Below are 16,648 nucleotides of genomic sequence, written 5' to 3'. Positions count from 1 at the left end.
CCCTATATTATTTTTTATGATTTTACTATTCACCTTTATACATTCATAACTAATGTGCATACCATTATATGCACTTTTACTGTGACCTTGCCAACGAATGTGCAATGTTTACTTCGTACATGTGATGTTAGCTACTCAAATACTCATGTTTTGTACATTGACACCAAATTCACTGAATAGAACTGATTAAATATGTGCTTTAAGGCAGGAGAAAATCAAGAGATAGCACAAGGTGGTGTCAAAGGGTAGTCTAAAAGGAAGTTTATCCAAGTTTTTAACCGAAATGAAGATGAACATAATTTATTATATATCATCATAAAACTTTTGTCACCACACAAATAGATAAATGGATAATATTTATTGGTTGATTGATAAAGGTTTTATTTCACTGCAATTTCGATGATGAAATTACAAAATAAGGCAAAATAATGGAATCAAATGGGGATCCAACTGAAAAGCATGCTTGTTAATCATGGACTTACCATAGTACAAATCATCTGATGATTGTGTTCATGAAGGTTCTCCTAAATAAAACTGAATGCAAAATACAAAATTCAATTTTTTTTTGGATGCAGACTAACCATATCGTCACATGAAGCGACTTTTTCCAAAAAAAAATGTGCTACTTGAGACACCATTGAAAGAATATATAAACATGTTGTATACCGTTAAATTGAGGTTTAATATTCAAATCTCTTCAATCTGTTCTCTTTTTTTTGGAAAGCAGCCCTAGAGTTGGTAATGCCATATTGTTTTGATGATGGGTGGGATGGGAGAAGGGGGGGATGTCCTCAAAGTGACGTTTCTTTTTCTCTGTTGAATAATAAATTTGTCAGGTCTGTCTATTTCTAACCCTTCACCCTTCTTTTTTCTTATTTTCCTCTCCCCTTTATCCTCTTTTTTTCCACGATGAAAAGCTATTTGACTCTAAAATAGTTTTTTTTTGGTGAAACGACATGACAGTAACATGTTTAATGTCTATGATAATAGTAGGAGAAACTCTTTTCTGTAGACCCCTCCGAAATCTTTCCTGTTAATTCTAATGTCAATGGATTCGCCACCAATTGTGAGTTTTCTCAATCGCAACGGGGACGGATTCTGTAACATACAAAACTAATGAAAATGCCCGTCAAACTACAATGAACAGCTGAGAGGTCTTTGTCGAAAATTGGTGAACCGGGAGAGCAGTTAGTCGTAAGATTCTGAGCTGACTAAATACTGCAAATATGTCGCTTGCCCAAAGTAAATTGTTAGAACACATCGTCCACTTAAAAATTATGAATCAAATTGAGAATTATGCATGGGATTCTAAATAAAGAACAACATAGATTTCGGAAAGGTCACTCGTGTGAAACCAAACTTGCTGAAACTTTCAACGACCTGTTCAAAGCTTTGAATCACCAGGGTCAAGAAGATATTATCATATATGACTTCAGCAAGGCATTTGAGGGTATTTAACACCGTCCCTCACTTCTTAAGCTAAACCAATCACAGGACCCCTACAAATATGGATTAGAAACTTCCTTACTAAGCGGTCTCGGAGGGTAGTGCTAGAAGGCGGAGCATCAGCCTCTGTTCCAGTAAGATCGGGCGTCCCCCAAGGTACAGTGTTAGGGCCTTTGCTTTTCTTACTGTACATCAGGGATCTTCACAAATGTATAAGGTCACACTTCGTCTCTTTGCGGATGACTGTATACTGTACCGTGAGATAAAATCACAGGATGACTGAAAATGAAAATGAAATGTGCTTGTGAAGATGTTCTCATATCGGGGCAAAATAAGAATCCAGAAGGATAGACAAGCCCTGGAACTGCTGAAAGGCTTCCAGATGTTCTCAACAAGTTATCTGACAGCTATCGATCTGGAGAAGAAGTGAAAGTGGAGGAAAGAAGTGAAGGAATAGACTGCGACCAGCCATTGAACATAGCTCAAGAGTGAAGTGGTTTCACGGCACACCATGTATTATCTCTCTGATGAGGCTCACAGAAGCATGTCTGAGAACTTGCTCTGCTCATCTGGAACTGAGGTTCTTTGCAAGAAAGTGGGTATCGGGAAATGGAGCGATTTTAAACTTCTAACATTGATGCGAAAAGTTTCCATTGGAATTATAATATTTGTTTCACTGAGATCATTATGTCTGGATCCACTTATATCATATAAATATACAAGTGCATTGTGGTGATTTTATAGAAGGAAGTATACTCTGTCGTGAAGTTATTGGTTTGGTTTCTTCTCTCGCTCACGTGAATAGCCCGGGAATAGGAAGGAAAAGATCGTTGAGGTGATAATTCTGTAATAAAACCAAAGAGAAAAGTTTTCGATGGATTTAAGGATTTTGCTTCTAGGAGAATCGAAAGTTGGAATTATCATGGTAAGATTTTACAAGTTGTGATTAGTACATCTTCTTTATCATAATTTGACACCTAATTTCAATTATTAAAGGAGAAAATAGAGACTTTTCGCATTTACCACGGGGAAACTCTCTACAACGCACCAATGCCTTTGAAAATGCAAGTTAAATCACAATGGAGAGCTAGGAGGTTTTTGTCGAAAGTTAATGGACAGGGACAGCATAATAATCCCTTGCATCTGTGCAGCGACATAATTATTTACAATTGTTTGTCCGGTGCAAATCTTCAGATAATCTGCTGTCCCAGTCCACCAACTTTCGACGAAATTGATTGACATTTTTTTTCAGATAGCACTAAACACCTGTCAAAACAAACAAATCAATCTATTTATTATTAAGAATGGCAAGTGCGTAAACGCTGACCACATTTATTGACATTTACTTGATTCGCAAGAAGTTTATCGACCACATACAATTTGAAAATAATTGATAAACAAATAGATGCATTGCTTTGGAAGTTTGGGAAATAATGGTGTTTTATCGTGAGAAAGTTCACCGTCCATGAATTGGTGGTATGATAGCATATAAAACGCACCAGTCCATGAAGTGTACGTGATGTAATTCATGCAGCAAACAAGCAATCCCTGGTATTGGTAAATCATTTCACAAGGTAACGATTTTCTTTTCTTTCGTAAATTGGATCCAGTTCAGCTTGCTAGTTGTTCTTTGTACTAGGCATCAACCTTTCTGAAATGTGTGTATTTGAATAAGGGTATGTGTTCAAAGGGTTGCTATGTTGTACATGGTAGGTTGACGACTGAAGTATGGGTATCAATCGGTGTTCATGATGGGGGGGTGACTTATACAAATTTAGTTTTCTCCGAGGGATTTTTTTATGGGGGGGGGGCAGTGGCGTACACTCTAAAAAATATTGGGTAAATGTGCTCCATGAGGGTAATTTTGTGTCCAACCAACATTGGACATTTCTTTTGGACTTTTTATTTATCCAGTGTGATGAAAATTTTACCCATTCTAAAGTAATTGCTGCTTATTTTTTTAACCTTACTGGACAACATGCTTCCCGCATTGGGTAAAATACTGTCCCATTTGATTGGACACATAATTAACCTCGTGCTTGCAAATTTTTTACCAAATATTTTTATACAGCGTAATGAGTATAAATTTTTAAGGGTAAGCGATGTAAAGGGCAAAATTTACAAAAAGTTGCGAATGAGCGAGCAAAAATTCTCCTTCATTCTTTTGTTTTTGGGGGCCCCAAGCCCCACATCTTTACGCCAGCGGGAGGGGGGGGGAGTGCAATCCTTCCACTTGCTCTTTCTTTTTTCTATTAAGCTCATTTCTACAACAAGACTAGGTGCTATGTACATGTAAATAAGAACCCAAAACGCGCACTTACATCTTTTGAAAAATTGACCAGAAAATTCTATGTAGCAATTTGAAGCACTCTTGTAGGTTTTCATGGTCATTTCCATTATAAACTCGTTAATAGAAACCGACATTCAAATTATACATGAAAAGTTATTCAGTGATAATATATTATCAATACCATAACATTAAGTAAAGTCATTTTTCTACGAATGGAATACGTAATGTCCCTCATAGTGAATGATTTTACTAAATATACTTCTCATTTTTCTGGATGATGTTCTTTGCTGTTTTATGATAACATGATCTTAATCATTACTAGCATATTGAAATAAGGGACGCTCAATCCACCTGCATACTGATGGGAAGGGGGGGGGGGCTCTGGCCATGAATCCGCCCTAAAAAAACCCATAACGACCAAGGAAAAAGAGAAAGAAAGAGGGATTGAAGGAAAAATGATATTGTTTCTCTGAATAAGTAAAAGTCTACAACAAAATTCAATTTTTGAATTGAAACAGGTCAACATTTTTGCTCGCTCGCTTCACTCAATCGCAACCATTTTTTTTTAATTGGGCCCCATACACCATGTCTGGCAGCCTCAGTTCTTAGGGGTTAATTGCGCTAATGCCTTATTCTTAAAAACCTAATTATTAATATGTAGACTCAGCTTAAAAGTCACCTCTAAAGTTAAGTTTTGAATTGTATTGAGGTAGCATATAGATTAGTAAGGATTTTTAAAGCATATTATTTTTCTTATATTGCAATGATAATCATGCATATCGATCGACCTTTATTGTAATTCCATCACGTTGATTGTTTAATCCGTCCAATTTCATTCTGCATCTCTGATTAAAACTTGATTAGAAAATGTATACACAGAGAATTTATGATAATGCTCTTATATTTTATTTCCCGTCCTATGCTAGCGACAATGACGTTATTAATTTAAGTATTTGACTCCCTCTTACCTACACTGTATGAGATATTATTTTTAATTCTCTGCTCGTGCTTCACTGAGCAAACTTTTTGCCTTGAGTAGATGATAAAATAGAAAAAAAACGCAAATTGGATAAAGTCGTTGAGGTTTGATGGTCACGAAACAAACGTAAAAAGGTTAAAGAAATCAAGGACAAATATGTAGGCGTTAAAGGTCTTTGACAGGTACTTTTAATTACCTTTAATCATTGAAAATAGTATGACTAAATTGGCAACTCCCCAAGTTACACATAAATCTTAATCTTCTGCCAGTTGTGTAGTAGAGAGTATACCTGTCATATGCGGCTAGGCTAAAGTAACCCTTCCTACCTATTCAAGATTTTCTTGAAATCAACCAAGATGCATTGTCCATGTGATGTGTAGGACAATATTTTTCGAAACGCAAAAAAAGGGGGAAAAAATCCGAATAGAGGTAGAAATTATAATGGAGAGGCGAGAGTGAGAGAAGGTTGGCTAGAATCGGCGAATGGAGTTGTAGAGCAGGGGCAGGAAATCGTTCATACCATCATGATGACCAGATGACCATCATATGCATTATCTTATTGCGCTAGATTTGACTAACAGTTTGCCGAACAAAATTTACGAAAAGAAACCCTTAACTTATTGACATTGTAAAACCCCCCAGCCCTCTTAAAAAGGTTTTCCCCAATATTGGGTGAAATGGCACATGCATGTTGGTTTGGTAAATTGATATCAAATATTTTGTCAATTTTACACTATGTTGCGTTAAAATTTACACTTAAAACATGTATTTAGCCAAATATGGGGTAGAAAAAATACCAAGCAAGCATGCATGTCTCTTACTACCCAATATTGGGTAAGATTTTTCTCAGTATTTTTGAAAACGAAACAGAAAACGTTTTCTGCCTCTAGATGGCGCTACCTTATCATATAATCGTTTATACCATTTATTTGAGCAATACATAGTTTCCGGACAGTTGTATCACACTCCAATAAAAAAGGAGGTTATTTGAACTTATACAATAAAATTTGATCCTTCAAAGCACTTCTGATTCGATTTTTAATTCTTAAAATATCAAAACGATTACGTAAACAAAAGAATAATGCCTACAATCGCCGGTTTACTTTTTTTTCTACCCCCGACATGTTGACCCCACACAGCAAAAACTGTGGTGTTAACCGGTGTACATAGAGGACCACACCAGTTATTATACACCGGTGTTAAATTGGTGGCGTTAGTTTTACACCTATAGGTGCTATTGCAACACCTTTTGTTGTTACATTTACACTCTTTGGTGTTACGTTTAATCTCTAGGGTGTAATTTTAACACCTCAGGGTGTGGTCCTCTATTAACACCAATTGGTGTCAGTTTTAACACCGCAGTTTTTACAGTGTCCATTTTTTCAATCGATCTTTACCCCAAAGATGTACCCGGCATCATTAGGCAACACCCTCTGATATTTTAAATAGAAATTTCGTATTTCACATCTTTAACTGACATTTCCATTTTCGGGCGGTACTCAAATTTCATTACTACATTTTTCCCCCTTGGTCGTAAGAATCGTTGGAGCTCCGTGGTTATGATAGCCCCCATCTGCATGAAATGACAAGGAATGATTGGGTTATGACTTCAGTAACATATACTCAGTGGAATAGAAAGTGACTGGATTGCTTAAACATGAAAATGACATGATTTGAACAGATAAAGAAAAATCATACAAACAAACACTGAAAATCTGATCCAAATCGGAAGGAATACGTTATGGCATTTTAAAGATTTGCATTATTTCGGTGAAACAGTTCTAGTCATGTCTTCATGAACATTCAATGAGTAAACTAATAGTGCAATTTCCCCACTTTTTTTTTAAGTTTTGTTCTCCAAGAATTAAGAAAAAATGTATTAACAACTAATTTATGCATAATATATTCATTGCTGCAACTATTTTCATTATAAGGTAAACATACTAGCATAATACCCACATGCATGAAAATATGAATTTCATAAAAGAACGTAAGGTAAGTGGGGGCATCATCAGCCCACCTAATGAATATTCATTATAACGTGCATACAACTGTTTCACAAAATATTGTTAAACTTTAAAATGGAATAACTTTGTTATTTGTTATCAGATTTTGATGAAATTTTCAGCATTTTGCTTGGTTAATTTCAATCCATTTATTTAGATATAATTGTTCTCAGCCCGGAGTACGTACCCACTTTAAAGAAAGGGACCCTTCTCGAACGAAAGAAGTATCATCTTAAGATTTGTATGTCATAGGGAAAGGGGTTGTCATTAAACAAAGTAAATCAGAAATAAAAATGGATGCCTAATGGAAGAGAAAAACGCACCATACCAGTAGGGGATGATTATTAATTTCAATTGCGGACATCTGAGTGCTGGGCATAAAGGAGATACTGGAACTTGCACATTATTAGTAAACAAAATGGGTAGTTATCTTTCCAAGTAAAGTTCACCCTAACATCGATTCCCCTTGTGTATCAATTTCCTCCTTAAGTTGTTTTTACCTCATATTCATATACATTTTTTAATCTTGAATAGATGGAACACAAGATATTATTTTTATGTTTTTGCCAAATAGGGCTCTTCAAGACAGGGGGCGAAGAACACTGCCCTCATCGTTCGTACCCTTCATTGATAGTGAGTTTTTCGCTTCACGATGCACGACGGCTTAAAAAAGACGATAAATTCATAAAAAAATCCTCTTCAAATAGTGACAATGAACAGCTGGGATGTCTTTGTAAAAAATAAACAACAAAAAGAAAAAGAAAACAAAAACGGAACAGAAATTTGGTCCTAAATTTCGGAGCTGATGGAAAAATGCAAACACGTCGTTTGTCTTGAGTCCAGGACGGAAAATGCTGTTATAAGAAATGCTCTTGACAAAAGATTTTCCGCGTTATAGAAATCTTCTGCGTAGTGATTGCTAAAATTCCCTAACATGTACGACCTCGTCATATCTCATAAAAATGTTTGAGTAAACTGTAAACGTTTTTATGAAAATGGCCACTTTAGAATGAACTTTGAAACACATAAGCTCGTAGATAACTTGTTGGAGTGAGTTTCCCCATCAATTGTTTATTTATCAATATATTTTTTTTACTGATTTCAAAATTGATTGATTCATGATGTCATTTTGCTCTTGTTTCTCGGGGGGGGGGGGGGGGTCGGGGTTCCTGAAGGGAGATATTTGATGGGGGATACAGATAAATCCACCTTCAGAGCAATTCTGGGTTGAGGTCGCATAAACGCAGCCTAAGGCTGCGTTTATGCGACCTCAACCCAGAATCATGATTGGAATCACGATTTGAATCATGATTCAAAACAGCAACATGAATCACGATCCGACAGAATCAGCGTTTATACGACCATCTTTCTAACGCTGTTTCACCCTGAATTCGGGCCGATCCAGTGCGCATCACAGTGCGCAGTTTGACCCAGGAAGTATAGGTCAACATTTTCGCGCGTGTTTCTAACTTCACGTCGGCTGCTAGATTTTTGCTGCCACCGGAGCTAACGCGCGATCGTTTGTGCAAGTGCAACTCGGCTTCCGAAAAATAAATCTTTTACTTCCAGAATTCCGTGTATTGTACCTCGTATTGTTTTTGTTTACTTGTATTCAATCTTGTCGGTTCATCAAAAATGGTGTTCGGTAGCCGTAGTACTGGGCACGAATTCTGTTAATTTTGTCTCGACAGGCGGTGCCACATCTCCGTTGAAATCCCTCCCTCGCAAGCGCCGCTGGAAGGGACTCGTAGATCGTCTTATATTTCTGTGAATCCCGGTAAGGGATGCTTGTGCTTCAGGCTGAGCCCAAAGCACAAGCAGAGCCCTGAGTTCGTCGTCAGTCCAATTTGTGCCTTTGGAACTTGAACACATGATTGATGAAAACAGTGAAATCAGGGTGACCAGACGTCCCGTATTTCCCGGGATTGTCCCGTATTTCAGAATATTGAACAAAATGTAGTTAATACATTTAAAAGTGACGAATTTTCATTAAATAACCAACAGCTGACGAAGCAGGGACAACAATTAAATCGATAACTGTAAACTTTTGCAAGTTCTGCGATGATTTCTTGCTAATACATTGCAAACGAACTGGCCTCCTGCCTGTGTGTGGCAGGCTACTAGCTAGGCATGGAGGATCGAAGCAAATTCTCAATGGTGCAAACACCTCACATGATAAACAGTTTTTCCACCAAAATAATCACAAAATCGGCGGGAAATTCTTATAATTATACTATGGATTCTCAGTTTAATGATTTGGAGATGTAATCGGAGGAAAATGTTATTGACTTTTCATAGATCTAGTTGTTTCAGCTTTCGTTTTGAGTCTTGGTGTGCACGATGCCGCGATGTTTCATCTAATTTTTAAGTTTGACAATATGTTTCACTTTGAAATTTTATTCATTTCTAAAATATTTTATGTTTAAAATTTTAAAAATACATTTAAAAAAACACCAAATAAAGTTATGATTTTTATTAGATGATTGGATTTTTTGTTTACTTGAAGTTTGAACTTTTCCCTTTTCTTTATTTTATATATACCCTATCCTTTCTGCTTGCCCTTTTTTGTTCCATCTATCTTTATTTCCTATCTTTCTTTCCTCGACATTTTCTTTTCTCTCTCTCTCTCTCTGTTCATTTTTCTTTCTTTCCTTCTTTATCCAATATACTTTTTTATTTCCTTCATTCTTTCTTTCCTTATAATTACCTTGGCTTCCTTCTCTCTTCGTCTCCTGTTTCTTTTCGTTCTTTCTCTCCTTCCATTATTTTCTATTTTTTCGTTCTCTTCCCCTTCATTCTTCCCTTCCATTCTTTATTCCTTTCTTCATTTTTCCCTTCTTATTCTTTTCCCTTATTTTTATTTTCTTTCTTTTGTTTCTTTCTTTCAAAGAATGAAGGAAACATGTTTATTTCCTTCATTCTTTCTTTCCTCCTTCTTTTTCTCACCTTTCCCCTTTATTATCTCCTTTATTTTGCGAGACATTTATTAATCTTCCCTTCCTTTCTTTCTTTCTATATTCATTTCAAAGAATGACGGAAACCTTTTTTATCTCTTATTATTTCTTTCATCCTTTTATTCTAACTTTCTGTTATTTTTTCTGTTTTCCTTTATTTTCTTTCCTTCCCAATCATCTCTTTTCTTTCTCTCCTTCATTCTTTCGTTCACCTTCCCTTCTAATTCTTTATATTTTTTTCAAAAGTCTTATAATTATACTATAGATTCTCAGAAGCCCACACTTTGTGTGGGCTTCTTTGTTGATCTTCGTTTGTCAATTGTCCCGTATTTCATTTTGTGAAATCTGGTCACCCTGAGTGAAATATACAAATGACGCTACAGTACAACCCCGGGGTACAATACACAGAATGATAATTCCTAAATGCACATGACAATTGGCATATACCGGTACTAGTACACTGGCAATCTGCTACACGAAAATTAACCTGCACGAAACACAGCGCGCGCCTTTGAGTCGAACCCGGAAGAAGCACGACACAATGACGTCATAGAATCATGATTCAAATCACGATATCGTTTATACGACCCTTTTCGTTCGTGATTCTACAGAAACGTCTTTCCAAACGCCCCTTTTTCCGTGTTTCATGTTTGTGATTTGAAAGACGTTTATGTCCACTTTAAACGCAATCGTGATTCTGCAGAATCGTGATTTGAATCATGATTCTAATCATGATTCTAGGGTAAAAAAGTGTCGAATAAACGCACCCTTAATCGCACACATATAACTGGGGAATAGTTAAGGGGGGGGGGCTTAAGAACCGACTTCCGAATGAGCCAGGTGTGCTGCTATGTCACTACATACATTCAGGGGCGGATTCTGGATTTTCCAAAAGGGATCACATTTCCCCGAAGAAAAATTTGACAAGCAAAAAAAATGGTTTTCAACCCAAAAATTAAGGACATTTTCGTCCATGAAAAAAATTGACAAGCAAAAAAAAAATCTTCACTTTCAAACGGGGCCTTTTTTTAACGGCATTTTTACATTACAAATTTTATTTGTGCCTCTGAAGGGGGGGGGGGCCGGGCCGACTGTACCCCCCGCCCCTGCTTCGATCCGCCATTGCATACATTATCTTTTGTAACTTGTAAGGTATACTTGACCCCCCTCCCATTAGAAATGGCCATAAAACGACATCGAAACGGAGTCTGAATATGATAGCCTCCCCTAGAATCACGTCCTGCCTATCAATGATTTGGCAGTCTTAAACTTCAATGCATGAATCGATAGAACTTTGAACAATTAGTATTGAACTTCATTATTCAATGATCGTTGCTTGGTGCATCGTCGAGGACAGTTCTGACTGCGCTTTGTTGGAAAGAGACCATGGATGACGTAAGAAAAGATGACCATTCGGTAGATGAGTTGGATGCCAATCAGGTCAAAGTATTCCTGTGGTGCAGCCCTCGGACCGTATCAACTGCCTTCACCAAATGCATGAGTTTTATCGAAGGAATGGAGGTATTGCAGTTTCGATACACTGCACTGGCGCTTTATAAATCTACTTCAGTTGGATTGGGTTCCCATTAAAGGATTTATTTTGTTCATGTTCGTGTAAATATAGTAATAAATTTGATAGAAAAATGTAATATTACTAGTAATAAACAATTACTTGTACTTGATTCAGGATAATTCAAAGATTGCAATCGGAATGAAGAGAGGTAACCAAGGACTGATCCGATTTTAATAGATACAGTAAAATCAGATATTTCAGAAATTTCATCAAAATCAGACAGGAAATAACAAAGTTATGACATTTTGCAGTTTTGCATTATTTCGGTGACCAGTTCTATGCATGCCTTCATGTATACTTTTGGCTGCTATTACTCAAGCATTTATTTTGCTTATATAGTTTGCCACTGCATTTGTTTTGCATTACTTTGTCTTATCCTTAAATTGTATTCATGTCTAAATTTTGTTATGACACTACTATTTTGTCACATTACAATGTATTTTCATGTCATACTACGATTATGTTTATGTATTGTAAATTTATTTTGACTTTACAATTAATGCAGAAACTCCTGCAAAAAAATACACAATCAGCAAGCTGGTGATGTCATATCCCCTTGTCATTTTGTATTTTATTTTCTGAAATTGCATTTATTAAAAAAATCTAAAATAATGGGAAAAAATGATAATGATTGATTGGTAAGATAATCATTGCTGCAAAATACAGGTGAGACAGACAAACATGCATGGAAAGTTGAAATAATTATGATTTTATGTAATACACGTATAAAAAAGGGAAAGTGGTGATACAACATCATCAACCCATCTCATGCATATTCATTACGGTCGACGTACAAAATTGTAACTGTTTAAAATACACTGCTTAACTTTTAGAATTCATTAACTTTTATATTTCTTATCATATTTTGATGAAATTTCATTGTGTAGCTCTGTGATTTTTATTATATGTATGCACATAATTATTCTCAGTTCCCCTTTAAACTAAACTAAAATAAGTCTGGTGTTATGTTAAGGTGATTTTCTTTTAGATCGAATGTCGCCCTGGTAAATCTCTGGAAACCCTATTTAAAGTTAAATGAAGAGTCATGTTCAAATACAATATACTTTACCTTTGCACTCATATCATGCTCATAGACAATTATAGGATTATGTTGATCCAGGGTGTGGGGGGACAAATGCCCCCTTCTTGGCCAAATATATAAACCACGTAGTAATCTGTGCCCCTCTTGTTTTCCCATTAGAACAGGAGATTAAAAGAGATCCCTTTTTCGAAGTGAAGACATTTTTGTTATTGCTTTCTTGTGACAAAATATATCAAGAAGAAAATAAAATCAGTGCCCCCTCCAAATAAAATGATATAGAAATACCTTCAATCTGCACCTGGAAGGCGGTGGGAATAAAGTTCAAGTGTTTGATAATGATTGATGACAAAACATCTAAAATGAATACGACATAGGATGCCAAAATGGATTAAGAAGAAGACTTGACACAGGCCTACATAAATGTAGGGGTTATATTTCCTGTGTAAAATGCATTTATCATGTCTGTTTTAATGCATTAATTGTGACATAATGAAATTTACACAATGCACTATCTATCGCTACTAATATTAGATATCACGTTGCCATTGCTTATGATTTATACATTATTTATAATTATACAACAGTTTAAAAAACATTCACCATCGCTCCTGAAAGAAAAAGAACTTTAGTTATCATTGTCATCATGAACCATTGAAAAAAAATTATGCATTTTATATTTACATAACATAATGGGGCAACTGCTATTTGCTAGCTATATACTATTTGACGTCACATATAGAAAAAACTACAAATCTAAGAACTTTCGTAATCTTTGACATGTTTGATGAATTTTCTTCAAACCTTCACCAATATTTGTTAAATCATTTTTTCCGGTATTGTTACAAGAAAATTTTCTTCAGGGTGAACTTTTCCTTCAAATGCTACCAGAAAATTAAGTTGGTTTTCTTTTCACCAATAAAATATATTATATTTATAGCATTTGAAGTTGCAGAAGCATGATAAATATACTTTTACTTTTTAACATGTTATTCATAGTTTGATTATTTGATCTGCCCTTCATAGATCTGGTCGGAACCATTTGTCTATTGTTATCTGTCGTCCAAAGAAGTGAAGAAGAAACTCAATGTCGATCTTCCTTTCGTTCTCGAAGGTAACGAAGACATCTACGCGAAGACCACGGAGCTCATACGGACCTTCACAGGGTCTAACGTAATCACCGAACGAATTGTGTATGAAATGAAATCATTCTTTATGATATCCTTGAGGAAGAGCCCTACTGGAAAGAACACAGTGTGTTCACATTGTGTGTCACAGTGTGTTCATAGTGTGGAATACTATGTGAAATCACCTTCACACTGTTAAATTTGACAATTTCAACAGTGTGAATCACATGTTCACGTAGTTCACCGTGTGAACACGCTGTAAACAGTCACACGGTCGAGGTGTCCACAGTTTTAATCCCTTTTAATACATCTCTTCAATGTTATTTTTGATCATTTCAACAGTGTGAATCACATACTCGACCATGTGAACACGTGGGAAACGGTCACACTGTCGATGTGTCCTCAGTGTGGAAATACCTTCACATTTATGAATTTGAGCATTTAACAGTGTAAATCACATGTCAACATAGTTGAACATGTGAACACACTGTGAACAGTCACGCTGTTGAGGTGTCCACAGTGTGAAAATATCTTCACACTGTTGAATTTCAGCATTTTAAAAGTGTGAATAATATTTTGACACAGTCCACTATGTGAACACACTGTCATCACACTGTGGGACACTGCGTTCTTTCCAGCAGGGAGATTATGAATAATGATAACTATGATGATGATGATGTAATAGTACGGGGATATAATGGTAGTGATGATGAAACTAAAAGACGGCAATTACAGTGATACCGCTGTATCTGTTATTACATTGAGAGTAATAATTGCAATAAATGATATATATAATATATCAGAATGATATTTTCTTTCTTCAATATAGAACGTAAAGTACAATAATCCCATAGATTGAAAGTCAATCTAATAGATTGTGTTCAGGGAACAATCAAATATTGGATCAAAAGTTTCAATAGGGTAAGATTGTATTCTAAATCGATTAACTTCAATCTAACTTTGGATTGGTCACTGATCACAATCTATTTCAGTCTAATGAATTTAGAGAGTGTACTATAATAACAATAATGACAATTAAAATTAATCGTAACGATAATAACAGTATAAATAATCTTCATAAAACAAATCGATTGTAAAAGAATAACGATAATGATGATAATAATGACGGGGTTTACCGTAATGACGACGATGATAATACTAATAAAATAATTTGTGACCAAAAGATGATGACTATATAATTTCATCATTACATTATTTAGCCTACGCGAATCGTGTGCTTTGTCTGTTATAATCATCCTCCACATGATTCCATAGATATTCTCCTGTTGAAATTCACACCCCTTGGGACAATCGTTATCACACGTTCAGCCCATTTGATTTGAATGATATATGATTGTGAATGCACTCTAAAAATAGGTTTTCCTAATATTGGGTAAAATGGGAACATCCATGTTGGTTGGGTAAAAAGATACCAAATATTCAGTAAATTTTACGAAATGTTGCGTTGAAAGAGTATAAAACATGATTTTTTCCCAACATGGGGTAACAAAAATTACCCAGCAAACATGCATGTTCCTTTTCTACCCAATATTGGGTAAAATTTTATAGTTTGTCGGGGGGGGTGAATTCAGCAGTAAAAGCAACTTTTAACCGTTCGGAAGCTTTGAAGTGCCATCCGCTTGTCGGGATGGCGAGGTATTTTATCTTGCTAATTCGACTTAATGCCTTATGTTGATATACCAAGTCGACTTATGAAAAAAATTATATTCCGTCATTATGGAGTTTTCGTAACCATAACGCATACACTTTCTGTAACGTTAAGAATCTATTGTGAAATTAAGCCCTTAATCACAAAGCAGTCTTAGTCGAAAATCAAAACAGCTGCTTCGTCCTGCATGGACTCTTGACAAACGACTTATGTGCAATTTTTCGTCAGATTAGAATCTTACGATGATCAGCTCTCCTGTTCATTAAGATTTTCGACAAAGAATTTTCAGCTGTTCATAAAGATTTGGCGGACATTTTATATCAATTTTCTATGTTGTAGAATCCGTCCCCGTCGTGATTGCCCAAGCTAGCTAATGTAACTCACCATGACGTAATTTCATTGGCCGTCTTGGCAGACTTAGCATGATAAGGCTCTCAAGTAGATTTGACAATATATTTGGCAATGTCGACATAAAAACGCTATTGAATTGCCACGACAAGACAAAATATCTCGCTATGTAGATAGGGCACATAATAAAGCTTCGTTCAACAGAGTTACAAAAATATAGGCCTATAATGTTTTTAATCTAAGCTGACATTTTACGAAGTACGTACTCTTTAATCTTTAACAGGTACGCTAACGTCAAACCAAGGCTTGAGGCAGCTAAAGGGCGCTATGTCTTTGTCAAAGACATGTGTCTTGGTATCAGCAAGGAAACCTACCAATACCTTCCCAAAGGCTTCAGGCATACGTTTCTCATTCGCACACCAGAGAGGGCCCTATACTCTTTCCGTAACTCCTACTACCATCACGGTAAATCTCACGGCCTCCTGGAAGGTCCCGCAGCCGACTACGACACATTCGACGTCACGCGCGACGACCCGCACATGGACGACGGCTACTATACCCTGGCTGTCTACGAGTTCTGGAAGTACGTCCGCTCTGAGTTGGAAGAGGAACCAATCGTCATCGACGCCGATGATCTTCTGACACATCCAAAGGAGATGTTGAAGAAGTATTGCGAGTTGGTTGGCCTTCCCTTTAGCGAGTCGCTTCTCCAGTGGGACTCGTCCTTAGACACCTTCAAGACGTGGAAGCAGTGCGGGGACGACCAACTGATGCAGATGGCGGATTTCTACGGCAGGGCGATGCACAGCTCATGTTTCATGCCGCCAAGTAAACAGGTACCACGTGACCAAATGACTCCTGACGTCATAAAGGGAATCGAGATGACGATGGCCTCGTATCAGGAGATGTACGAGCATCGGATCAAAATTTAGAGACATCTTTGACATAAAACATATGTAGGGGGTTGCTTTTATTTCTGCATCCATGCATTTCATATGATCGAAGATTATAATAATAGTCAGGCGTGGATCCCGGGGACAGAACTCACGGGCTCGTGCCACCCTTACTTTCTCAAAATCTGAATTTAAAGAATATACTGTGGCATGCTCTTTCCCTTCTAATTTTGTGACCCTCTATAGGGAAAGTGGGGATGAAAATAAGCCCCCTTTTGTCTTTTTTAAAATGTAGCTTGATTTTTTCTAGGCAGAGAAAGTAAC

General features: G+C 36.4%; 1 protein-coding gene across 1 annotated transcript; it reads left to right on the top strand.

The window, feature by feature from the left end:
• Nucleotides 1-11,058: 11,058 nt before the first annotated feature.
• On the top strand, nucleotides 11,059-16,648 carry LOC121424498. The gene is made up of 3 exons (XM_041620208.1): nucleotides 11,059-11,196; nucleotides 13,314-13,480; nucleotides 15,715-16,648. Exons 1-3 carry the CDS (start codon nucleotides 11,062-11,064, stop codon nucleotides 16,361-16,363), a joined length of 951 nt encoding a protein of 316 aa, XP_041476142.1. The 5' UTR covers nucleotides 11,059-11,061; the 3' UTR covers nucleotides 16,364-16,648.

The sequence above is a fragment of the Lytechinus variegatus genome, chromosome 11 (assembly GCF_018143015.1).
Source record: "Lytechinus variegatus isolate NC3 chromosome 11, Lvar_3.0, whole genome shotgun sequence".
NCBI classification, from domain to species: Eukaryota; Metazoa; Echinodermata; class Echinoidea; order Temnopleuroida; family Toxopneustidae; genus Lytechinus; species Lytechinus variegatus.
The sequence above is the reverse complement of the archived record's forward strand: the minus strand, read 5'-3'. Positions and strand labels throughout refer to the sequence as shown.

Coding starts and splice junctions, on each gene's coding strand:
- LOC121424498 (XM_041620208.1), top strand. CDS start 11,062: ATGGATGACGTAAGAAAAGATGACCATTCGGTAGATGAGTTGGATGCC. Junction 11,197..13,313: donor GTTTTATCGAAGGAATGGAG/GTATTGCAGTTT, acceptor TGCCCTTCATAG/ATCTGGTCGGAACCATTTGT. Junction 13,481..15,714: donor GTAATCACCGAACGAATTGT/GTATGAAATGAA, acceptor AATCTTTAACAG/GTACGCTAACGTCAAACCAA.